The 25718-nt window shown below is 39.5% G+C and overlaps 1 protein-coding gene across 1 annotated transcript in view; it reads right to left on the bottom strand.

Moving 5' to 3' along the window:
* Positions 1-545: 545 nt before the first annotated feature.
* arhgef18 (Rho/Rac guanine nucleotide exchange factor 18) overlaps positions 546-25718 on the bottom strand; it is a 57394-nt gene continuing 32221 nt past the window's right edge. Inside the window, exons 12-31 of the mRNA XM_015399996.1 lie at positions 23827-24028; positions 23092-23198; positions 22395-22535; positions 21461-21711; positions 21194-21319; positions 20952-21069; positions 20593-20847; positions 20420-20496; positions 19440-19618; positions 19207-19280; positions 18225-18410; positions 17937-18083; positions 17632-17747; positions 16960-17028; positions 16772-16819; positions 15052-15333; positions 14759-14908; positions 4253-4610; positions 3090-3218; positions 546-2402 (exon numbers count right to left, since the gene is read on the bottom strand). Coding sequence (XP_015255482.1) covers positions 2098-2402; positions 3090-3218; positions 4253-4610; positions 14759-14908; positions 15052-15333; positions 16772-16819; positions 16960-17028; positions 17632-17747; positions 17937-18083; positions 18225-18410; positions 19207-19280; positions 19440-19618; positions 20420-20496; positions 20593-20847; positions 20952-21069; positions 21194-21319; positions 21461-21711; positions 22395-22535; positions 23092-23198; positions 23827-24028 — 3320 coding nt within the window. The 3' untranslated portion in view covers positions 546-2097. The remainder of the gene's footprint in view (positions 2403-3089; positions 3219-4252; positions 4611-14758; positions 14909-15051; positions 15334-16771; positions 16820-16959; positions 17029-17631; positions 17748-17936; positions 18084-18224; positions 18411-19206; positions 19281-19439; positions 19619-20419; positions 20497-20592; positions 20848-20951; positions 21070-21193; positions 21320-21460; positions 21712-22394; positions 22536-23091; positions 23199-23826; positions 24029-25718) is intronic.

The raw sequence follows: 25718 nt of genomic DNA, 5'->3' as shown, positions 1-25718 counted from the left end.
TTAACATTGTGAGCTTAGTTTCAGTCTTCAGGGTACAAAAAATGCAGTAAAGCTTAACATCTTCTTTTCAAGTTAAGACAAATGGACTTCATCTGTATTTTTTTTTTAACATGAAAAGCTCCATTAGATGAAAAATGATCGATTGGCAGTGAAACCACCAATGTGAGTTTTAACCTTTCCATGATTCACACCGAAAAACAAACCTTGAAACCCATTTCTTTAACAACAATAACTGGCTACAGGACTTTAAAACTTTAAAGTACCAATCTGGTCCACAGACTTGAAATGAATAAGGAGAACCTTCAAACACAAGCATCTACTGATGCTGTTCTTTTAAAATATGTTTCCAAAAAACAGAGATGCACCAAGAAGTCCAGAAATGACTGATCTCTGTCATCTTAATCTGCCTTGACTCCTGATTTGTTAACCAGCTTTATTTTCCAATCTGCTAAAATCATCAACTGTTAATGTCACCAAGTCTTTCTCTCAAAAACACTCTACAGTGTAGATTTTGTTAATAAGATAACTCATGTTTGAGTTTTGATACTTAATCTGAGAGAGCAGAAATGCAAAAAGCTAATGAAAGGAAACATTCTTCAGACAAGTTGAAAAATGTGTTCCAGCTGCAAAAAAGTGAGAGAGAGCAGGACTTGGGGACATATTCAGTGCACTGAAGGAGGTACATCTGTTTATCATTTTAAGAAACGCTGGATTATTATCTGCAGCATTTGTAAAAATCTGAATTAAAGAGAGTAAATGCTAACAAGACTTTCTACAGTTACCCTCCTTGATCATTTATTTTTATTCTGAAACAGGAAAATTTTGTTTCACAGCAACTGATCCCTCAGAAATGCTGCGTTCATGCCTCAGCTTCCTTCATAATAAATTAAAGACGCGTCGCAATAAGGCCACACATTCCAGTGTTCCTAAATGTCTTCTATTTCAGTTCTTAAACAGAAATTATTTTTGGTGCAAACTTTTAGAAACTGGTCACAAAATCTTAAATCAGTGCATCTCTGCCTTGCGGACATATTCATTTCACTGTAAGATTGATGTTTGTGTATTTATTTGGTTGGTCATTGTCTGTCTGTGATGAACCTTTCCCTTTTGAAAAGCCATCCAGGAAGCAGACACAGCATGAAAAGCAGCACAAAGATATTCAGTCTGGAAAGCAGACTAGAGGTCCGATATAACTGGCAACACAAAGACAAGAAGAGTTTTTCTTTTTTAATTCTTGGTGAGGCCTTTTACCTAACCTGCAAAGCAAACCAACCGTATTTTGAAAATTTGCCGTATGTAAAAAGAACAATTATAGAAGGCATTTCGACCAAAGCAGAAGAGGATTAGCTGATTATTTATCATTAAAACCAGGAACAGCATTTCGCTTCAGTAAGGCCTTCCTCAAGTTGTTTCACGTATTTACAAACGTTGCTTAAAGAATAAACCCTCCCTTAGCTGACACGGTTTAATATTACAGTGAGATTTGAAAAATAGCCACAATGTTGATGAAAATCAACAATTCAACACTTTTTTTTTAAGCACAATTAAGACAAGCATCAAAAATTGCAATGGAGCATTACTATCTTCAAAGCTGTACAATTAACTTTTTACAAAGTTTTTCCCATTAAATTATCCTTACATTTTTTTTGGAAGGGTTTTTTTTTTTTTTTTTTGTGCAAATGAAACTTCAAGCAGAGCTGGATGACTTCATTATGGAGTTCTGATTTTACCGCTTCTCCTTCATTGATTTTTACTCCTAGTTGGGAAAAGACAAAAAAAACAAAAAAAAACATGCTCCTTCATAGTGCTCCTTTCAGTCAGATCCTGTTTGTGCCTTTGGGATGAATAAAAATGATAAAAATAAGAACTCAGCGCTGGACTCCTTTGATGATGTGTTGGCATCCAATGTTTTAAGCAAGTATCACTAAAAATTAAATAAACTTTACAGGCAGTTTGGATAAAAGTGTGAAGTAGTAAGGTTAAAAATCGGTAACTGAATAAAAAGTTGGACAATTCTCTGTATAAAGCGGTGTGTGTACTGATAGAAAAACTAAGGTTCTCCTTTAAATGGCCCATGTTTCTGACTGGGCGGCTTCTTTAGAAAAATATGACATCCTCCTTGTTTAGCTCTTCTGCAGGGATGGTGTAGGGTGGCGTTGCGCTGTGACCAGTTCCATGGAGGTTCAGTGGGAGCGGCGCGCTTGGGCTGAGGCTGCGTGGCTGCAGGTGGGGGGGCGACAGGATAGGGTCAGCACTCTGAGAGTGGAGAAGGTGTGCAGAGGAGGGTGCATAGGGCTGCACACCAGCCACCGGCGGCTTCTGCACATTAGGTGGGAAGGAGGAGCTGATGGAGGAGGTGGGCTGGCTGTCTAACCCAGCCTGGTCTGGAGGACTGAGCTGATCTGAATAATAAAATCATAGAAATAAAAACATTAGAGGACAATTAATCCAGAAATGATGAAGTGTTATTTCAGCATATTTCAGGTAATCTACCTAAACTGAAATTAATCACATGTGATTTTCCCAATGATTTTTATTGTGAGTCATTGTGAGAGAACGGGATTAAAAGGTCTGTGTAAGCAGAAGAGCCTGCCATTTGTCAAAGGGAAGGATGAGGAACTGATGGGTGTTTACACAGGGCGAGGCTGGCGTTAATGTGAGCTTTACAGAGGAATGCCACAGGGCGGGTCCGGTTTGTCCAGGTGAGGAACGTACAATCCAGTCTGTAACCGTGAGAACTAACACCAAGTTAAGATGCACTGCAGGAAAATGATCTTATCATTTGTTCACAATGGAGTAAAATAGTGTTTAACAGCTCAGGATTTTAGGCAATATGTTTATAATTAGTTATATTTCACATTTGACTGAAGAAGTCACACGATCCTGTTTGTTTGTATCCTTTCAGGCTGCTCCTTCTTTCAGGGACAGAAAATAATTTAAAGTTTCCATAATGGATGCTGCTCCTAGCATTACAGTCAAAGACTTAAACAATTAAAAATGACAGTATTATACGAATTTCACCTATATTTTTTGTTTAAATAAATGAGGCCCAGCATCACTGTGTTTGTCCTACTATGACTGAAAGATACCTGAGTGGTGATGCATGGAGTGGGACTGAACTGGCTGCTGATGGGGGCTGATGGAGCGTTTGGCCTTCAGCACATTGTCCTCTCTTGCAGACAGTTTCAGGGGGAGCATCTGCTTCATGTCCACCGAGGCTAGAAGAGGAGGAGGGTTCAAAAAGGAGTGGGAGGAGAAACAAAAGATACAATACTGGTTTGATTGGGGTATTGGATTTCACTGCTAATCTGCAGCAGCGAAGCTTTTCACAGGGTAATTGTGATCATTTGAAGGGGGAAAACTAATTTAGACAACTAATGAGCTCTAATAGGGACGAAGAAGTCATTTCTGAAATTTCAGAAATGAACAAAGGAAGCTCTGTTCATGCATTTCTACGCTGGTTGGTTTCCCCTTATTACTGGAAGCAGAAAACTTCTTAAAGGAAGCAAAGATGGAAAAATCTACACGTTTCTAAATGTGACTTTAAACAAGCGCAGACATGAATCCCATAACATTCCTTTCAACATATTTTGGGCTCATTTCAAAAGAACAACTCAAAACTTGTTTGCCTCTCAGATAAAGATCCACGTTTCCCACAGGCGGACAGCTTTGATGGTCTCACTGTTGTCAAAACTGAGCATAAAAAATGCTGTTAGGAAGACATTTTCCTTTTAGCTCTGATTTCACTCCACAGAATAAACAAGTGGAGTCCATTTGCTAAATAAATACCTTCTAAAAGCATTACCCTGGAAAAAATAGAAATCTAGAAAAGTCATTTTCATCTTAAAATAAGTGCATTTGCTCTTGGATTGAGGAGGTAAAAGAGTAATTTTGCCAAAGGAACAAGACTATTTACATTTAAAATAGGAAAACACAATTGCACTGTCTTATTTCAAGTGCATATTATCTAATTATCTTATTTCAAGAGTAAAAATAGTAATTCCATTGGCAAACTATCTCATTAACCTACTCAAATTAAGGATAAATATACTTAAGGACATTTTTACTTATTTTTAGATCGTTTTTCTAGTTAGGGGGACGGAATGAAGGGACTGAACACAAATAGATTTGTAGAAATCTTTGCAACCTTAAAATATTTCACATTCCACAAAACAATTGGGGCTTATATTGCACTAAGCTTTGTGTGACAAAGTTAATGGCGAGTGAACGAGCAACCCTTTCAATTCCTTACTGGAGCTGTCTGTGCGATGCGACGCCTTCCCACTTTTGCTTCCTTTCCCTTTACCGCTGTTGATTGCTGCCAGTTTGGTGGGGATCTGCTGCTGCACCCCGACCGGTTTGTGCTGCTGGTTGGTGGTGCTGAAGAGGTGGAGCGGCACCTCAGTTTTCAAGGGTAGAGGAAGCGTAGAGGAGCCAGTCTCCCGTCTCACTGCGACTTCTGGACGCTCGGGGTAGTCAGCCTGAGCCACAGAGAGACTGGCCCGCACTATGGGCTTCTGGGAGTGCGGCAACTCGGAGATACAGGTGGAGCCGGCGAGACCAGAGGATGAGAGGAGCTCCCCGTTCAGACTACCAGACATAGGAGCAACCTAAGGGTGACAGAGGAGACAGGTGGTCAATTGCTAAGATTCATGTTTTAGCTGGCATCATGAATGGGATTAAAATCTGCATGCAGTTATATTGAGGTCAGAATCAGCTGCTTCTTCAGTCTGCAGAAGACACACCGGTTATAAGTCAGCAGTTTGAACCATTACATAGATCTGTTTACTTATCAGAGTGTTTATAAGCCCTGGAGGAAATGAGAAACACACCAAAAGCTTGCTTTTTGCAGAGCCAGCACTTTAACAAACACTGTAAAGTAAAAGATGCACAAAGAGCATAAACGTGTGCCCCCACTGCAACACACGGGCAGATTAAATGAGAAACATAAAACCTCTAATGGTCCCGGTGCACATAGAGGCACGTAACGAAAAAAGACAAGTCTTTAGGATAAGCAGTGTAACAAAAACAGCTCTCCTGAACTCCAAGGATGAAAGACAGAGGCTGCATTGTTTGCAAAAATCACAAGAATGAATTAAAGACGCTGTGAAGATCAAGTTAAACAGGAGAATTACTCCATCACAGAGCACCCATCAGTGTTTGTGTTACTAATCCAGCGTATTACGTTACAAGAACTGTAAAAAGTCTCGAATAGGTGCCATTACAGAGAATTACAGAGCTTTCAAGCAACCGATTCCTTCCCAAACACTGTGGTTTCTCAGAGCTGCCGCAGGGTATTTACCTTTCTCTAAACAAAGACATCAAAACATACAGAATTGACATCTTTTATGACACTACTTTGAGATGTGCACAACTAGTCCATCCTGAAACAGTCTTATTATGATGACTAAAACAAACTGCAGGCCAGTTTGCTCCCAAACACCTAAAATAAAAAGTTTCTTCATTTTTTTGAGGCTCATTTGATACGATCACATTGAAAACGGTGATTAAAACTAAGCAGAGACAAAAAATTGGTTTAAAAAAAAAAAAACATCCCACTGTCTCCATTTTAAATCCTGCTTTGTTCCTTTTCTCAGTGTGTATATCTTCATATACACATATATATACATATATTATTTCTTTATTGTGTAATAAATGGTGGCATAAATACAGAGACTTTATATCTTCATATATATACACATATATATACATATATTATTTCTTTATTGTGTAATAAATGGTGGCATAAATACAGAGACTTTATATCTTCATATGTCATGGAGCTCTTTCTCTCTGGCTGTGTTTCAGCTTGTAGCTCACAATAGTTTGATTAATTTACTTGTCAGAAGCTAAGAAATGTGTAAAAGACAAAAAAAAAAATGAGCGACAAAAGCAAATACTGAAAAGCTGGGAGGGCAGATGAAGAGTAATGATGTTTTAGTTGGATGTTTCTGCATTAGTGTTTGACTGAATGGCCACCCAAGAGGAGAGCTGTGAAGGAGAAGTCTTTGGCTTAAATATTAGTTGATAAGTTAATTAGTCTGGTGGGGTTTTTAGGAGAAACGTGTCTGAGTTAGGTCGTCTGGAGATCTAACAGACCAGCACTCTGCAGAGGGATTAAAGCTCTCTGTGGCTGTCCTGTCTCTATGTAATCCATAGAAATGGGAAGGGTGCTGAAACCCCTCATCGAGGCTACGTTCACACTGCGGGCCTTGATGCTCATTTCTGATTTTTTTTTGTGAAATCCGATTTTTTTTTGCATTGCCATTTATATTTCCAAATATATGCGACTTGTATGTGATCTCCTGTGTGAACTGCAGTCATACAATGCAAGTGTCCCTCATGCGCAGTAGAGGACATGATGACGTCACAGGCCAGCATGCTCTATGTTTAAGGAAGTAAACATGGATGGTAGTGCCGGCGCGCATCTAGTGATCTTTTCCAACCATAAAAACTAAATCTTTTCACATGTTTAAACATAAATACTGCTCTCCGCATCATCATCTGCCATGGTTGTTGTTTTTCTTGCCGCTTCTGCGTAGCAAGACGCAGAATAGTGACCTTTGTCAGGTATGAATGGCGTTCAAGAGGGATGAATCAGACCTGGCCGTTCAGACACAGGTTGCGTTTGAAAAGATCAGATTCGTATCAGATTCAGGACCACATAGCCAAGTAGCCTGGGTCGGATTGGAAAAAAATCAGATATGTGTTGTTCAGACTGCCATGAAAAGGTCAGATCCAGGTCGCAAATGAGCAAAAAAAAAAAAAGAAAAAGAAAATCGGATTTGGGTCACTTCAGGCTCCAGTGTGAACGTGGCCAAATAAGTGAAAGCCCTTTGGGAAACTCCTCCAACTCCCATTGTCATTGTGACACAGCACACACAAGTGAACACTGCACACCATAGCCCAGGGGTCTGATATGCTTCCTCCTATTAACCGTATTTTTGAGGTCACATTTAACTATTCAGGAAGACTCCACTGGTGATCCCCTCCTCCTCATTATAAACAAGCTAAATACTAGAAATCTACTGTAAATGTGTTCTGGCTCTATATAAAGGAAGACAATTCATTTCTGAATGTGTGACCTTAATGAAAAGGTGCAGAAACATTGAGTTAAGCTTAAATTAGAGGAGGAATCACTCTATCTTTTCTCTTCAATATAGCATCCACCAGGAAAATGACTGATGATGTTAAACGTCATTTGACTCAGTTTCCTCCAGCTGTACAGGAAATACCTTCAGTAAAAGAGAAGTCCTTGTGAGGGAAACGATCCCGTACCCTCTTGCCTGACCCTACCTTCCTCTTTCCCCTCCATAATTTTCTCTTCTTTCAGCACTCGCTCATCTTGACACACAGATGTTCAATTGTTCCCCTAACAACATAAACGTCTTTAACCACATAAATGGAGATCAGGTGACCAAAAAGAGGCAGCATGGCGCAAGGAGCTCTGACTGACAGCTCATAAACAGTTAGCAGAAAACGTCTTCCAGAAGGTTTCGATAATGACTGGTTAGTGTTGGCTAATTATACAGCTTCTAAACACAGAGGTTGCAGGGATTCTCATAAATCAAGCACATCTTTACTTACAATGCACAATATATTGCATTGTGGAAAATGGATACCACCTAGAGGGAAATACAGGTTGGGTAAATATTGGATTATGATTCAGGTTCCAATCTATAGAGCAGTTTCACTGCTGTGTTACTACAGCTCAGGGGCAGAATCCAAACCATGTAGATAACACTGATTATACAATACCTGTCGTTACTGATTCATTAGGTTTATCTTTCTGCTCAAAGGATTTCTAATTAGCCGACTGACTTGTGATGGGAGTAAAAAAATAAACTCAACAAGCCCCAGGCCTAAATGCAGCCTGAGCATAATGGTAAGATGAGGTTTCTGTGCACATCAAAGTTTGATTCATAATAAAAACAAAATGAAGTAGCCATCCATAGGTGTGGTTTGGGTGAAAGCCACAAGATTAATGAAAGTAACAGATCTATTTCCAGAGTTTGGAAATGTGAGGATTAACTGGGACCCAAAGAAACATAAATATATATAATATTGTTGGAGGATCTAACCTAAAATAATTAATCGCTTCTGAGCAAAAAAAGGGAAAATGAACGATATTTTCTCCTGATCTAAAATAAAAAAGTAAACAGCAAACTAACCACACATCACAAACCATGCTTAAGAGGAAATTTAACCATCTTATAAGAAAGCAATAGGATATATTAACACTTTACACTTTGAGAAAGTAATGTGCCAGATGAGAACACGGAGGAGGCAGGATCATGTTGTGGGAAAGCCTTCCTTCAGCAGACACACAAACTGGTCGGAATTGATATAAATATAGAGGGAAGTAATCGCAGGAAAAACTGTCAACAACTTGGTTGGCAGGTAAAAAAAAAAAAGAAAAGGGGTGGAGCTAAACTGTCCAGATACTGAACATAGAGCCAGAGCTTCAATGGGGTGGTTTAAACCGGGCATACGCTGTGTTATATATTCAATTGTTGGATGCAGCTACAGCTCACACTGTACGACGAAAACCTGCGGTTTCCTCATACAGTTCACAGCTCACGATGTGTTCTCACACTGTGCAGCCCAACCCTCTGATGCGATCTACCTGCTCACACTGCACATCTAAATAACCACGTCGGACTCAGCTCCGCTGTGAGATGGCGCTACTCGGACTCGTCTATACGGAAGCCAAACAAATAGAAGAGGAATATGAAGCTCACTAAAGTGAAACGCTCTGCCTTGGGAATTTGTGCAATTTTGTGCCGAAAATCCTAAAAATAAAAGGCGCTGATGTATTTAGACAAAGACATAGCTGCGCAAACATATGGAGCTCGATCGGTCTCAATTTTAACAAATACACATTTGTGACTCATCAGAATCAGAATCGGGTTTATTGCAATTTTTAGTGAAGGAGTTCACAACTATGAATTTTTTATGGTACAATCGTGCAACATGAAACATATAATAAATATAGTACAAGATCCAGACACGCACAATACAAATGTTTGGGCAGAAGCAGGTATGATTGATGCAGATAGTAAGATTTAATAATTTCTTTATTAAATTAAGCGCTCATTACCGCATGTTTTTCTCCTATGTAAGAAATAATATAGCACATGCTCTCCTCGAGCTCCAAGGAAGTCGGAGTGGATGTAGGAGGACGTAGGCTTTGCTTTGCGCAGGCGGTCTGGAAAGGAGCGGGGCGGATACAGAGGAAGTGGGATCTGGGGGGTCATCCCACGTGGAGTACTTTCTTGTGTTTTGCTTATACAGGAGTTTTATGATTGGTAGCAAACCATTCCTGCTTAAAAAAGGATTTTGTGTATCAAGGCATTTCAGGGCAGTCTCAAAAATCCACACACAAATGCATTGATGAATGCAAAGACCACTGGTATTTTGTTATTTCATTTATAATTGTTTCTGGGCCTGAAATAATTTGGTGAATCTTGTTCTGTGCATGCTGATCTTGTGTGGTTTTTTGAATCGTGCTGGGGGTGTGTGGATCTAGTATTGTGTGTGTGTGTGTGTGGATTTTTGGGTGCTTGTGTGAATTGTTCTGTGCATGTGTGGATCTTGTCCTGTGCATGTACTAATCACGTGTATTTGTGAAAATTGAGACCGAACTGGCTTCATACAAATATGTTCTGTCAATTTTATAGAAAGAACTCCATTTCACTCACACCCCCACCATGCTCCTTTTTTTGTCTGAGAGGAAGAAGAAGAATCTTCGTTTCCGCATGCACACCGAGCGATTTATCCACGACCAATTCGTGATGGCCGACTGAATTTCAAACATGTTTGACTTTCTCCCGACCTCACGATTCCTGATCGGGAGATGGTCATGAGATGCTCTTGTTGATTGAAAAATTCTCGCATGACTGGAGAATCGGCTCGAAAAGGGCAAAAAAAAAAAACTGTACAGTGTAAGCCCGGCTTTAGTCAACCCAAGTCAGACTGCATGGATATAGTCTGTGAACAGGAACTTTTAATTAAATCTATCCTTAGGATGAAGGGCTGGACCTTTATGTAAAATTGACAGACCGTAGTAGCCACATTTGCTCAGCCACGTCTTTGTCCAAAACTGTGTCGCCTTTTCTTTTAAGGGCTTTCAGCACAAAATTTTCCAAATGACCAAGGCAGAGCGTTTCACTCCAGTGAGCTTCATATTCCTCTTCTACTCGTTTGGCTTCCGTATAGACGAGTCCGAGTAGTGCCATCTCACATCGGAGCGAAGTCCGATATGGTTTTCAGATGTGCAGTACGAGCAGGTAGATCGCACCAGAGGGTCGGGCCGCACAGTGTGAGAACATACATGAGCTTTGAACTCCCACTGTACGACAAAACCCTGTGGTTTCGTCGTACAGTGTGAGCTGCAGCTGCGTGCAATGATTGAAAATATCGCCTAGCTTAAAACTTAGCAAATAATAAAGCTCTAGATGTGAAACTCTGGTATAGACCAGCTTAAAAGACTTGCAGCTTTCATAGCAGCGACAGGAGGGTTTTACAAAGTCAAACCTCAGTTAGGACTGAATACACTTGGCAGAATAATGGAACAGCACCTGTCTTTTCCTTCTACTACATGAATATGCATTATTCTTTTAATGTTATGACTGATTATGTAACGTTAAATTACTTATTTGAATTCCTGCTTTTATTGCCCCCTTTCTGCCTTTAATTTTACGGCTCTGCCTCCTGACAGTTCTTACTCTGCCTACACTAAAATAAATCAAATAGAGTTTTGGTTCATTATCTAAAATCTAAAAAATACTGAAGTTTCTAGCTGCATTGCAGCAACATGTGAAATAAATGAAATGAATGCCTGCATGGCTCTATATATAGTATGAATCATTTAGCCCAACTCGTAGGTGAAGGACTGAGTTATACTATAAACAATACACAGCCAACAGATGGGAAATGGATCCAAACAGCTTGAGGGCAACAACTGCCAGAAAGCGTTGTTCGTTCTCCTTGTTCATCAAAGCGGAACGAAACAGGAAGGTGAGTCAGAGGCATCTGTGTTTGTTTACCAGGTGGGGGTGATGATAAGGACAGACTCAGATCACTGAAGCCACCTTCGTTTAGGACACAGATGTGAGTCAGCATCTCTTAAGTCAGTTTAACAGTTTTCACGGTTTTCTGCTCCCATAACTTTGGTAGTTTTGTCTTTCTTGTTAATGTAGCCAATTGGAGCAAAAGAACAGCAGGAGGCAACTTGAACTTATTGAATAGCTAAAAACACTCGGCCTAGTTTCTTCCTTTGAGGAGTTCAATAAAATTCATTATGATCTATGGAGATTTAACATTTAATAACACATAATAATATGTGAAATTATGAGTTTATGTTTAAATGATTCCTCTATAAACTGATGTTGAAAAGAACCCATCATGGCTAAGGTGAAAAGAGAAAAAAAAAGTAGTGAAAATTCTCAGGCAAGCAACATTTTCCACATATTTGTTGAGAAAAATAAAATAATAAACCTTCCTGTTTTTCTTTTCCCAGAGTCTAATTATAGCTCTTTAAGTTTGCTGATGAGCCTTAGGTTTGGGTGGGGGCTATTAAATGTCTGATGATATCAGCTTGGCAAAAAGCCTGAAAGAGATTCTGTGGTAATAGCTAATGAAAAGCTGGTTTGATGCTGCTTGATGCAGGAGTGCACTTGTAAATCTCCCACGGCCAGGAAAAGTCCCTTACCACAGCAAAAGAAACATGTTACTACTAAATCAATATGATGTTGCAGTTTGTCATCATTTTAAAACCCATTCTTGTAAGCTCATTTATATCCGTTATTTAAAAAAAAAGAAGAGTAAATTAAAAGCATAGATGTTTTGGAACAATAGTTTGTGCATTTACAGACAACTTCAAATCAAGCTATCTGAATAAAGTTCAAATATCTCAGAACAAACAGATGAAGAAGCCACACTGGCTGTTAGATTGGTGGCATTATATACACATCTGTCTAAACTGAATGGACATTTAAGTGTCACTCAAACCATGTGAAAACATAAACCGCTGAAGGGCAGAGCTTACTAACTGGTTCTGCTGCTGTGTGATGCTCCGAGAGGCTTCAAAGAATATGTCCAGATCATGCATCAAAAGTTAGTGATACAGGCAGACGTCGAAACAAAACAATTTCTCCTATGGACTTAACATCATTTAAAGCTTAATTTTGAGTTTTTGGGAACCAGACATTTGAGATGTTATATTCTACATCGGTCGCATACACTGACGGTAGAGAGGCATATGTTTGTTGCCTTTTTCTGTGCATTTACTGTTCCATCCTTAGGTTTTGGAAATTGAAATTAAACTTTATTGATCTCACAATGGAGAAACCAACTCTCCGCCTTTAACCCATCCCCTTGGGGAGCAGTGGGCTGCCATTGTGTGGCACCCAGGGAGAAGTGTGGTGTTAAGGGTCTTGCTCAGAGAGACCGAGTGCAGTCTCTGGGGATTGAACCGGGTACTTGAAATCTTCTCAGAGCACAAGCGCACTGCTCTAACCACTAGGCCATCTCTCCTCATTTTGTTTACATATATTACTTTGTTAATATATCCAGACCAATTATTGATCTAATTTATGCAGTAGATAATATACATGCACAGATAAAACAAAAAATATATGTAAATGTTTTAATATAGAAAAGTTTTTAGACATATTTAGCCGTCTTTGGTAAACTATTTTGGGATTCTGGTTGATGTGATTTTTTTGTTTCGTGTTGGTTATATATGATTCCCAGGGATGCACTGCAAATTCAGCCAACCGAAAATTTTCAGCCAAAGATGAACAAAAAGTGCATTTTCAGTTAGAATAGTTGTTAGCAGCATTAGGGCATTTTGTATAAAGACTAAGCTAAAGGGAAATACAAAATAAACAGTGTATTATCATTTAAAGAAAACGCATAGTCTCAGTTGCTGTCTATGATGCAGAGGTTAGAAACTGATTTGCTTATTTTGATTCGTTGCTAAAACAGGCTGCTGCATATTAAGGACTTTTGGGACCCAAATGGCCCTCAGTAAAAAAAATAAAATAAAGTTAATGCTAGAATATGCTTTTTTCATTTTTTTTTTCTACTTTCAAAGCTCAACTTAGAAATAAACTTTTCTTGTATATCTATGTTAGAACAGAAAAAAAGTCTGATCAAAATGTAATAGCAGCTCAATATTGAACCCTATGTTTGCTCTGCTGCCAAATAGTGGCTAAATACGCAATTATATAAATCAATTTTTTTATCTGTTTAAAACAAGAGGCTCCAATCAAAAAAAAAAAAAAAAAATGTTGGAATTAAATATTACAGCTTCACTGTGTAACATTTAGCCACTTGGGGTGCTAGACGTGTAACTCCTAGGTATAGTAGCCCTGAAACACTATGTCAGCCCTGCACTGTCTCAAACTTAAGCGGCTAAATCTTACATCAGAGAACAAAACATATGTCTAATCAGGTAAGTTGTATCGGTTTTGCTGCCTTACAACAAATTTTAGCTTAGTTAGCTCTCATGTTTAAATGAACTCAGATTACTCTGGGTCACATGACTCATTTAGCGACATCTCTGACCGTCTGAAAATGCATAGATGAGGTTTTCTTTTTAAAGAGCAGTTCATTAATTCACCCTGATGCAAACCATTTCTTTAATACTTTGAAAAGTTTTTTTTTTTTTAAACAAATGGCTATTTACAGTTTCCATTTCCATTAGCCACATCATGCCTCTTGGGTTTAATGTGCAAAAACATGCCTGCTGGTACAACTTATGGATGACTGGCCACTGCAGACCAGGGGCAGTGACTCACTGTGCTGATGTGTTCCGGCCTGCTTTGTGTCAGAGATATTTTGAGTAAACACATCAAATGAGACTCTTGATGACAGAAACGTATGCGAGTCAAGATGTGACGCAAACACTGATGTCATTCTCCTCTCTATACAAGTCTAGATTTATACTTTCTTTATGCCTGACAGAAAAACCCCATTGCAACAATTATCTGAGTGATTGCCAGTGTTTTTATAAGGCAGTTTTATCATGACTTCTTGGCAGACCTGTTAGCACCAGGCATGAAATTACAGTCGGTTGATCATCCTGAAAACTCCTCTCCCATGAAGCAGGCAAACAATGACCCACATTGTACTACAATGACAGATATATGCCTTTCTACCCTATAAGTAACAGTTTGTACAAGTTAAAATAATGCTTTTATGTGGATGCTGGTTTGTTGGTGTTCCAGCAGACCCCGTGTGAGAGCAAATATGGAGCTTTCCGAGTGCATTGCTACATAATGTTAGACTTACCTGATAATATAAACAGTTTGAACACAACAATGATTGATTTCTATAATTGGCCTGATGCCGACAGAGATAAACCTAAACTACTGCTACCTTGGAGCCTATTTGTGGTTTAGCCCAGCAGCAGAGATCTGAGCAGAGCACTGTACCCTGTACAACCCTACAAATGGAGTTATGACTTGCAAAGCGCTGAGCTCATAAGGTGGAGAAACATGGGGGCCTGTTTGCAAATAAATACTGGGAGTCACAAGGAAAGTATGTTGTAAGGAAAACTTAATAAGTTATCTAGAACAGGGAAGAGGTGAGCGGCCCTAAGCCTGCCAGCTCAGGAGATAATCTCAGAAAAACAGAGATGCGTGTTTAAAAATAACCTAATCCATTCAAATGCTACTGGGATCAAATTATTTCAATACTTTCTGGAGTGTCACCAAATATTGTATCCCTGTTACCATTATAGGCTTCTCACCTCGATTGTTTTCCTTTTCATCTTTTTCACGTTTTCCAGTCGCTCCCTTTCTTTCTCCACAGCTCTGGTGGACTCCCGCAGTCTCTCCAGGTCCTTCTGATAAGTCTCTCTCTGCCGGTCCAGTTCCTCCTTCTCCTTAGCCAGTTGCTCCTGTATTAAAGTAAATATATCATACAGCACTGTAGTTTATATGCCTTATCGATATAAAACTATGTGCATTTGAAACCTGTAGTGTGCATCCAACCCCCTATAAATCAGCTTAGTATCTTTAAAGCAGCACTATAAAGCTGTACCTCAAGTTTCCTGCACTCCTCCTCTCTTTGCCGTAGCCGGGCCTCGGTCACCTCCACTTGCTGGCGGTGCCTCTCCCTTTCCTTCTCCCAGCGCTGCTGCTCCTGCCTGTGCTGAGACTGAAGCTTGTTCAGGTTGGCCAGCTCCTCTCTCTGCAGAGCTAAAGTTCGCTGTTTCTCCTGTTCTAGGAGCACGTTTCCTCTGTGGCGTCCAGGTAACGACACCCGCTCTGTAAGTGAGGCCCTCTGCAGCTCTATCTGGCTGTCCTGCTGGGATACGATGGCCTAAGCAAGGAGGAAAGCAAGAAGACACAATCAACAAAACGGGAAAGTACAATTTACAATGATTAGACCCAAGCCATACCATGGCTTCTGACATCATATGTTGATTCGTAACAATAAAATGCAGATACTGCTTCCCTTCAGGATAACAATCAAGGTTTATCCCCATTAAACTGAAAAAAAAAAAAAAAAAAAAAGCAACAGAGCACTACCAACAGCACTACCACAAGATGGTGCTAAAGCATCAGGTTGCTTTCAAGCTTCAATCATGCTTTCCTTTTAATATAGATACAAAAACCAGTAATGCAGATTTTAGCTAAATATTTATGTTGTTTTACGTATGTTCTTAGTCAATAAATGGTATGAATCTGTGCAATAGAATATTCCTAAAAGGAATGTTTTTTTTACATGCTATTTGTTTTCTTTTCAATTGTTTAGAAACAATGTTTTTATATAATTTTCCACAAATACCAACTGGAATGAAAATGACAGTGAAAATTATTATTTTTTTCTTTTTTGCAAAAATTTGTTTTTTGTTTTCTAAAATTACAATAGTGGTTTGATAAAAATGAAAACAAGTAGATATTTCTGGTAAAAAATTTTTCTTTTTTTCCAGAAAGTCCTTACATTTGCGGCTATAAGTATGTTTCATTTAGCTGGACCGAGGGCGAGATCAGCTCTTTGGATCATAAAGGTCGCAGACCCCTTCTATAGAGGGAAGCATCAGCAAGACGTTGCGCTGAAGGTGTTGTTCACGCTCAACATTTCTCAGTCATTCTACTATTCAAACCCCTGCAGATTTCCCTTTTCATGTTAAAAGCTGTAAAAGTCCCATTACCCAATAATGTTTTAAACAGAATTAATTTCTAAGATTATAGGCAGTATATCAGAAAGAGTTTGATGCCTGATGGGGCTCAGAAAAGTGAAGCAGCGTAAACGTTCTGCAGTTACTATATTAAAGGACCAAAAAATAAATAACAAAACATTTAAACTGATCCTGCACTTTCTTCTTCACAACCACACCTGAGCCACACTCTCAGTAATATACAAAAGATAGTGAAATAAAAAAGTGCTGAAGATAACTGCGACCTTGTAGGGGTCCATGGTGTTCCTCCTGATATCTAGTCTGATTTCTTTTCATTTCTCCATTAAGTCACAAGAGGCGGCAGAGGGTTTGAGGAGTATCCAGATCCAATACTAATTTGCCAGTTTTATGAAAACCTTAATACAAAGGTTGTCTATTCTGGCATTCAGCAAGTGGAAAATATTCTGGTAACTGACATAAAACAGGCAAATAACAGAGAAGTAAAAAAATAAATAAATAATCATAAGTCCTTTTAAAGTATATGTATATATTTGCTTTGAACGGAACACATTGTTTTATCTGGAATTGCAGGTGTTGTAAACTAAATCAGAGTGTGTAGCGCACAGTATTTATTACCTGCAAGCTGTAAAGTCTCTGGGAGAGCATCAGCACTCTGTCAAAGAACTAGAATGATAAAGAAAGAGAATTCAGGGAACACATGAATTCACATTTCTGAACACATTTCTGAAGCATTTTCCCCACATGAGGACACAGATCAAATGCGAAATAAGATCCAGCAGCTATGTATGTTGAGAAAAGATCACCTCAGCTTCAGGGAAGGAGTTGGACCAGATGCGGTTCCATTTTGGAGGAGAGGAGCAACTCTGATCAACCTGAGAAATAAAGAAAGTGAAAGAATGGAAATAAAGAAAGTGAAAATACTGTAACCCCAACTAGTCACACACAGACTCTGGGCTAAAAATTTGTAGAAAGTAGAATCATCTCCAGACGTGACACATGTATGAGGCCACTCACTTACAGAAATAATGCAAATAAAGGTCACGTGCATAAAAGTAAAAAACAAAGAAATGTAATAATGTTGATGTTCATGACAATTGATGATCAAAAAAAGGCAACAGCTTAGCAGCAATGTGTTGTGGAGTAGAGCGAAGTTCAGATCAAATATTTGTCTGGTATATTTCTGTCTGTTGGCTTGGCTTTTGTTCCACAAACAGTGCTCCCTGTCACCAACACAGAGCTATATTTAGACAGGGCGATTGTTCTCAAGGACCACGATTGTTGGGAATTAACTGAATGTTCTCATGATAATATTTATCTAGAGTTTATACTTATAAACACATAAAGAGACTTGTGCTATTCATATTCCACCAAACATAAAAAAGGAAATTAAAACTTTCCCTCTGCTTATCCATAGATAAATAACAGAGTGACACATCCCAAAATATCCTGCGTATGTAGGTGTGTGAGGCCCCTACCGTCTGCTCCAGGGTGTGGCTTCCACAGAGGTCTTTGAGCTGAGGGTCTGAGCTGGCTCTCTGGCTCCTGTCTCGATTTCTAGACTCACCAGAGAAGCTCTTCTTTACGCTGCCGTCTGGCAAACACACAAATACATGTAGGAGCACAGAAATGAAACAAAAGATCTATAAACACTGCTCATATGGACACATGCCGCATGTTTAACTGTATGTAATACAGAGAAGTAAAGACTAGAGAGGAAAGTTTACCAAGGAAAAAAAAACATAATCAGTTCCACAGAATGATGAGAAGACTGTACACTCACTCTTACTGAGGATGGCCGGGCTGCTGTCATAGCCTCCAAAGGTTCCTGCTCTCCTGGGCAGAACCCCAGAACCGCTTCCCTCCTCTGCCCGAGTGGACTGAGCCTCCTCCCTCACTCCAGACTGCAACAAGTTCTGCAGGTTTTCAACTAAGGTTTCAAAGAAAGCAAGAACGGCAAATGTTAAGAGACAAAGAAGCAAAGGGGTGCACAACTTCCATACAGTGCAAGAAAAGGTGCCTTTGATGCAGATGATACATAGCACCTGCCTTCCTTACAGCACCTGCCTACCTTCAGTGATGGCTCCTTTGAGTAGAGTCTCTCCCTGCTGGAGGTCTGAGGAGTCTCCTCGTAGCAGCAGTCTAGAACGAGAAGCCGTGTCCTCTAGACCTGCCACAGACTCCGCCATCTCTGTGAACAGCTGCAGCTTCTCTGTGAGAGCCTGGGTGATCACTGCATCTCGCTGGCTCAGACGCTCTGCAGGCCCAAACGGACATAATTTGATTAACTCAAAAACAAATTACAAAATAAATACATACTGGTGTTTACTGCACTTTGTTTTAACCAGTCACCAGTTGACTGTACATAAGACACCTTCAATCCTTACTGTATATAGATTAGATTAGATTCAACTTTATTGTCATTACATATTTACAGGTACAAGGCAACGAAATGCAGTTTAGGTCTAACCAGAAGTGCAATAGCAGCAAGTGCAGGATAAATAATGGTTCCATAAATACAGGACATGGGTTTTCTACTGAATGAGTATATAGATGAATACTATTATAAATAATGAATAAAATTCACTATAAGTCTCTTTTTCTTAGTTTTTTTTCCTATCCACTGTAAATATATCTGATGTACTGCATATACTTCATGCACCTTTTCCTCCTTTGTGAAACTTCTGTTGTTTATAAGACTCAATATCACAAGCAAATTTCTTCATTGTGAGATCAATAAGGTTCTATCTAATATCTGATCATATTTAACCCCTTTTGGGGTTAATTCAGTTGATCAGCTTATAGATATGAGTAATTTTAGGGGAATATTAAGCTCTTAATATGTTTGTTTGTTCTGATATCAGCTGTTTTTTTTTTAGAAAAAAAAAGTTTTTCCCCTCAAAAAAAAAATTTAAAGAAAAACTGCTAAGAATTCTTTGGAACAAACTGAGCCAACTCTTTAACTTCCTGACACCATCAATAAACCAAAGGCTTAATGTGAGACATCAGCACCTCCTTGTGGACATGAATGTGTTCCTGTCGTCAGACGTTACCTTGAAACTCTCTAAGTCTAGAAGCACGAGCCTCCTCTTCCTCACTGACCAGCCTCTCCTCAGAATGAGGACAACTAAAAGAAAACACAGCAACATGCTACGAATTATTATCCGTCTTAACATTGTAAAACTATTCAATGCATTTTGCACAACCAGCTTTAAGATGTTTACAGGAAATTAATGTGCTTGTAAGAAGTATTTCAACACAGACCGCTTGTGTAACTCCTGTTTACCTTTCTACAGCTTGCCGTATGTGCGTCATCCAAGTGTTTCGCTCCTCTTTAGAAGTGGTGTGGATCTCGTACATCTCTGGCTCGCTTGAGGAAGCACAGATGAGAAACATGGCCTTCTCCTCATGGGCCACCTCTCTAACTATTAGCTTTTGGAGAGAAATCACTGATGGCTTGTTGTCCTGAAAGGATTAAAGACAGGGAAACAGAGAACAAACTGATTTTATTTTTTTCTTCTACAACTGATTAATAAAAGCTATTGTTAACAGTGTTACAGTACAGGTAGAAAGTTTGCATCTACTCTTCATGGATGAATGTCATGTTTAAAGTTATCATCAGATTTTTACATCTCTGTGGACTGAGGAAAAAAACGAGAAACAAGTTCTGGTTAAAAAGTGACACTTGGAGTCCAACGGCATGACTTCTGGAGAAGTATTTTCCAGTCAGATGAGACAAAGGAAAAGTTTTCATTGTGCTGATTCCTGTTTTAACACTCAAACACGGTGGTGGCAGCAGCAAAGATGTACAATAAGGAAGAAGGACCAACAATAAATGGCTGAAACATTGAAAGTATTTGTTGTTCCAGTAGGATTACTGTATGATCCAAAACCTTATGCTTCTTCACTGACCCAGGCGATGACCCTAACGATACATGTCAGCCACGCTTCAAAGCCAGGAGAAGGATGACAAGGCTCACAGAGGCAAAATGAATTTTAGTAGCAGCTTATTGATCCTTATAGAAAGTCTGACATTTCTGTAAAGCTTGAAAGGCGCATCTTTCCACAGATTCCTGAGGCTAAATGTGTAAAAATAAAAAATCTACAAAAAACTAAACTTAATCAAACATTTCTTGGTTTAAAAATCAACTTGGGTTGTTTGATTTGACCCAACTTGGCCCATCATCGTATGACAGTTATGCTCCTCATGGATTTATGCTAAACTTTCAACATGAATTGTATGAATAAAGACCAAATATTACTCACAACTGTGGAAAATACATATCTCTGATCCTTCTCTTGAAGTAGGAGCAACACATCTGACAGCAGGACAGCCAGAATATCTGGAAGATGCAGAGTATCATCAGAGGGATTTAGTTGGTGACAAAGAAGTGTTGTTTCTTAAGAAGAAACTGATTGTGGTTAATTTTGAGGCAAACCTTTGAGTCTGCCAGAGGCAGCCTTCCAGCTCACTGTGCCCTCGTGGAGCAGCCGCCTCCTGCCCTGAGCGAGGTCCTCCCTGCGAAACACTCTGCCATCTTTGATCTTTCCCTGTGCCTTTGGCTCCATCTTGTTGTGTATTTCTCTGAGACGGGAATCCTTCTCATGGAGATTAACCAGTGTGTCCACCTCTTTGATGGTGTCTTTAATCAGACTCACCGCTCGAGTCAGATCTTCATGCTCCTCTGTACCCTCTACAGACAGAAAAAAAAACAAAAAGCAGATTTTCAAATCCAATCGGCCAATGCTTTTGTTTAATTTGTTATGATAGTAATAGGGATTTCTGCAGCAGTTGGACCTTCCGTGTTGTGGAGGATGCGCTCCACTAGTACTGGATACTTGGTAATCCTCTGTGTTACCAGCAAAATACATTCAGTCACTCCTAACCTCCGTACGATGGATAAGTTGCTGATTTTCTGGAGGAAAAAAAAGAAAAGAAAAAAAAGAGAGTAGAAATGTCTATCTTTTGGCAGTCTACGCAGGCACAATAAAAAGGGAACTGATTAAAGGCGTAACAACTCAAATGGTTGCACAACCTACCCTTATGAGGTTCTGAAACCTTCTATTGTTTTGCAGCAGCTCCTTGTAAAAGCTGACAGCTTCAGTGTGGTGGCTACAGAAATGTCCATAACAGTCCTTCATCCTCTCTCCTATTTCACCTGAGAACTATACAACAAACAGGCTCATAGTAGCAGCACACCAATAACATGCTTTAACAACAATCAGCAACCTTTGCTTGCTTCTAAGCTTAACCGTAAGATATTTGAGGCACTTCCAGAAAGCTGGAATCACTGTTCTGGTCCATACCTGAGTGATTAAGATGTCTGCCACTCTGTTGATAGTGTAGTTCCTGTCGCTGGGTGAGACAAGGTTTTCCCTCCGCCGCTCTCTGAGACATGACAGGAAATGCGTGTGAAGGTCCAGGAGGTTTTCCAAGCGGGGGAACAGACAGTCCAGTCTGCCAGAGTCCATCTGGAGGTTTTCCTTCATCTCTCGGACATAGACGCGCAGCATTATCTTTAGCGTCCTCACATGGTGCATCTCGGTCTGCATTAGCTCTATACAAGAAAAACACATTGGTTCTCAGAATTCCTTTTGCAGAATGCGTTTTGATATGCTATAGTCAAACATTAATTCTTTATTAAAGGGAATTGAAGGAAAGGGGCTAAATAAATAATACTTCCGAGATTTTGAGGTGAATCTTACATAAAAAATAATGTTCTTTTAAATTGAAAGATGCATTTGGCATGGTGTTTAAAAGCACTAATGATAAATGAAACAAAGTCACACAAACAGGTGCATCTTATCTCTAAGTTAAATTCAACAGGTGAGCAGCAGGATTGTGTGACCTGGGTCATCTACAATAATTGGATATGAATACTTCTATAAGAACCGTAAATCTATAAATAAGACATCCACAATTATTTAACATTAATGCATTAGATAATATATGCAATAAGACCAATTTGTGAACATTAGCTATTTCAGGATATTTAAAAAAAATCTGATTAAGCAGAATTACTTGACCCTCTTAGTTTTAATGAATTTAAATGTTATCCATTTGTGTCTTTCTACATTAATACTCCTTGAGAAGCTCTGAGGAATATCAAAACCAGATTAAAATAAAAACTAAATAAATGTGGTTTTACAATCTCAATATGCAGCTTAAAAACTCAAGTTACTGTTGAACAGCAGTGATGTTTTATACATGCACGTAGAAGTAATAAGCAATCCCGCCTACCGTATATAACATCCTGCCTTTTCACCACGTCCTTTGTATGTTTCTTCAGATACTGCTGATCGACTGCTGTACTCCAGGAGTCTGCCTCCAAGTCCTGAGCATCGGACTCCAGGTCAGCCCGCACTGCTGCATAGTGAGAATCTGAAGAAAGAGGGCTGAGAACTCAAAAAACTATGGCAAAAAATTACCTTTTATAAATGACCCAAATATGAATAAAAAAAAAAATCTTTGACTTTCATTATTTCTAAGATTACTGAAAAACAAGATGATAGTAGGAGACTTGGCCTTTCTTACAAATTTAAAATCTACAGGATTGCATTCAATGGAGGTGGACAAAAACCCAAAAATAAAGGATGATGAGTATCAGGTGTTTGCAACAGCGCTTCAGTGTTAAAAGCAAATCCAATAAAACTCTGAAGACTAGAACAAACATAGAGCCCTTGTCTCCAGTCAGTCTGATCTCTCCTACACAGTTCAGCTTAATGAGGCTGAAGTCATGACTCAGCAAAACATCCTCACTCATTCGCTTTAAAAAAAAAAAAAAAAAAAAACTCCCTTAAGACAAACCGTTTCAACGCCTTCAATCATGTTAAGCAGCAAAATCTGCGGACTTTGCTAGAAGCCAATAGCACTAAGAGGAGAACAACCGGCAAGTCTGAACCTCTGAACCTCGACTCCACTGTGAGAATCAGCTCACCTTCTACGATGATGGACTCTGTGATGGAGGGAGCGAGGGAAATGGCGTCGTCATTGCAGCGTTTAGAGCGGAGAGCATCTGCCTCATCCATGTCCCCGGGAAGGGATCTGATCGAAGACAGTCACAGATAAAAATCACAATAATTAACATAAAAAAAAAAATATTAATAATAATAAATCAACCTTTTATCTACGCAACCAAACTGTTCAAAATGGACAAGTTTATTAAAACTTAATTGGCAAGGGCAATAAATAGGCTTATATGATTACCTTAAAATCAAACTAAATAAGTGATACACGATCTATTCTACTCAGATTCAGTTAAAAGATGTTCTGAAAGGAAAAGCCTGAAGTTTGCTTAAACAAAAGCTAAACACTGTGCTGCTGACAGATCTCCATCTGGGCGATTTGCACTTCAAATCTTATGATAGTAGATGATATTGTCGTGGCAACAATAAAAGTTAAGATTAAAAAAGGCCATTGCTTCTTTGCAGTCTTTCTCATGTACCTCTAAGACATTGGCAAAAAATACTCTTAAATAATATATATATATTATTTAGTATTAAATTCGGCTTCTGCAGGACACCTGTTACATTAGTATGATTTATATCACTATATATCTCATATTAACCACAATTAATCCTATTTTTCAAATATGTTCCCCAATATAAATAATCTAAATGTAGTTTTCACAAAGAAATTCATTTCCAGATCTATATTTGGTAGAGGAACCCACCCTGAGCTGCTGTGGTGACGGAGGCTGGAACCAACGCTGGAGGCTGGAGCTGCAGCGCTGCTACTGCTGAGGCTGGCTGAAGGTTGACTGCTGGGTGCAAAAAAACTAACGGTCATGCCTGGGGTGCCGGGAAACCCTCGCTGGCCATCTGCAGCCTGAGATGCGGCTGTGCCTGCCTGATCCCTCTCCTTGTCTTTCAGTGCTGGGAAAGAAAGACGAGACACAGGTGAACGGACGAAATGAGACTGGATGGAGGAGGAACAATGGGACAAACGAGGAGACGACATAGAGAAAGGAGAAGATGACCAGCGGAGTGGCAAAGATGACGCCTTGTTTGAATCCTTCCCAAGTTGACCCCAGTATCTTTTCAGCCAGGATCGAGGCAGGGATCGGTACAACCGGCAGGTAATCATGTCACGGTGCATCAGAACTCGCAGGCCTACACGTCCAGAAAGACCCCACGACGACGCAGAGAGAGACGAAGAAGATGCCTTGATGGTTTTGGAGGCACCTGTTGAGGCCCTCGCTGTTTTCCCTGCTTCTTTGGAAACCGTTAGGTCCATAGCAAATGTCTCTGGTAAAGAAACTCCTACTCCAAGACGAAGTTCAGCAACGGGATGCGACTTCACTGACATAAAAGAGTATCGAGAGGTCGTCTCAAAATCCGCTCTTTATATGAACCGACCCAGAAGCCCCAACATCCCAGTTCCTGCAGTAACTTCCAGAAAGATGTGCACCCTTCTTATGTTTCTAGCACATTCTTTTTTTCTTTAGTGCTCATCAATCCTCTCTCTGCTCATCGTGTTCCCGACCCCCTGCACAAACCACTGATTGGCCGGACCAAGACGTGTGGAGAAATCAGGTGTGGCTGGCAGGACTCCAGCTGCTTTGAGGGGAATAACAGCTTCTACAGGAGATTAACTAAAGCCTGCCGCTGCTGCAGCCACACATGTCTCCTGTGGGTTCAATCACATGCATTCACACCTGCTGATGGTGCAATTAGGAGTGGTGACTGAGATGAGCAGTATAAGGCAAGATCAGCTGGTATTACTATAAATGCAAATAAATATAAATGACTCTTAATTCCTTACAGCTAAAATATAATTACCAAGTAGGATGTCTAGCAGGGTTGGGCACCAATCATCGACTGGAAGTGGCTTTAACCTTTGAATTTTCAATGCCCAATTTCAAAGTACAGTAGAACAAGCCGCTGAAAACCAGCGAAGAATTTTGCCCAACCATCTGTTTGTGTGGTTGCATTTTAAAGTTTTGTTACGTTAATTAAAGACAGGACCAGTCAATGACGTGCAGCAATTATGATTGGATTATATTATGCAAATGACCGGCTGCACAGGTGTTGTTTGCCTCCACCCAATATTTGTAGCGATCTTCTGCAGGGGGAAGCTGAGCCGGTTTTTTAATCCTCTACATCTTAGATTAAGATTTAACATTTACCTGCCTTCTATCTTCATGTTCTCTATAGAATGAAAAGCACTTCTAACTAGATCTGCCAGAATTCTGAATAATTTTAAGCGTGACCCACTAAATGAACGATGGAGTACGAGATCTAACCGTTTATATCAAATCGTTTCTCTGTCAACAAAACTAAAACATTAGTTTTTCCACGTCTAGTTAAGTAGAACTGAGGTGCAATGAAAGACGATGAGGATATAAATTCTTTGGGGATCCTTTCCTAAGCAAAACAGCTGTTGTGCTGCTTTTTCTCTAAGCTCAGACATTGCCTACCACCAGAGACAGAGTCACATAAATGAAATAGTTAAATTGTCTCATAAGGCATAAGTTTGAATTTTATATACTTGTTGAAAACAATTCTGAGATCTTTTATAGTCAGGTTTACATGAAGTAAAAAGTTCAATAAAATAATTCATTTT

The sequence above is a fragment of the Cyprinodon variegatus genome, unplaced genomic scaffold (genome assembly GCF_000732505.1).
Source record: "Cyprinodon variegatus isolate N-32 unplaced genomic scaffold, C_variegatus-1.0 Scaffold30, whole genome shotgun sequence".
NCBI classification, from domain to species: domain Eukaryota; kingdom Metazoa; phylum Chordata; class Actinopteri; order Cyprinodontiformes; family Cyprinodontidae; genus Cyprinodon; species Cyprinodon variegatus.
Note: the sequence above shows the minus strand (reverse complement) of the source record. Positions and strands in the feature narration are given on the sequence as shown.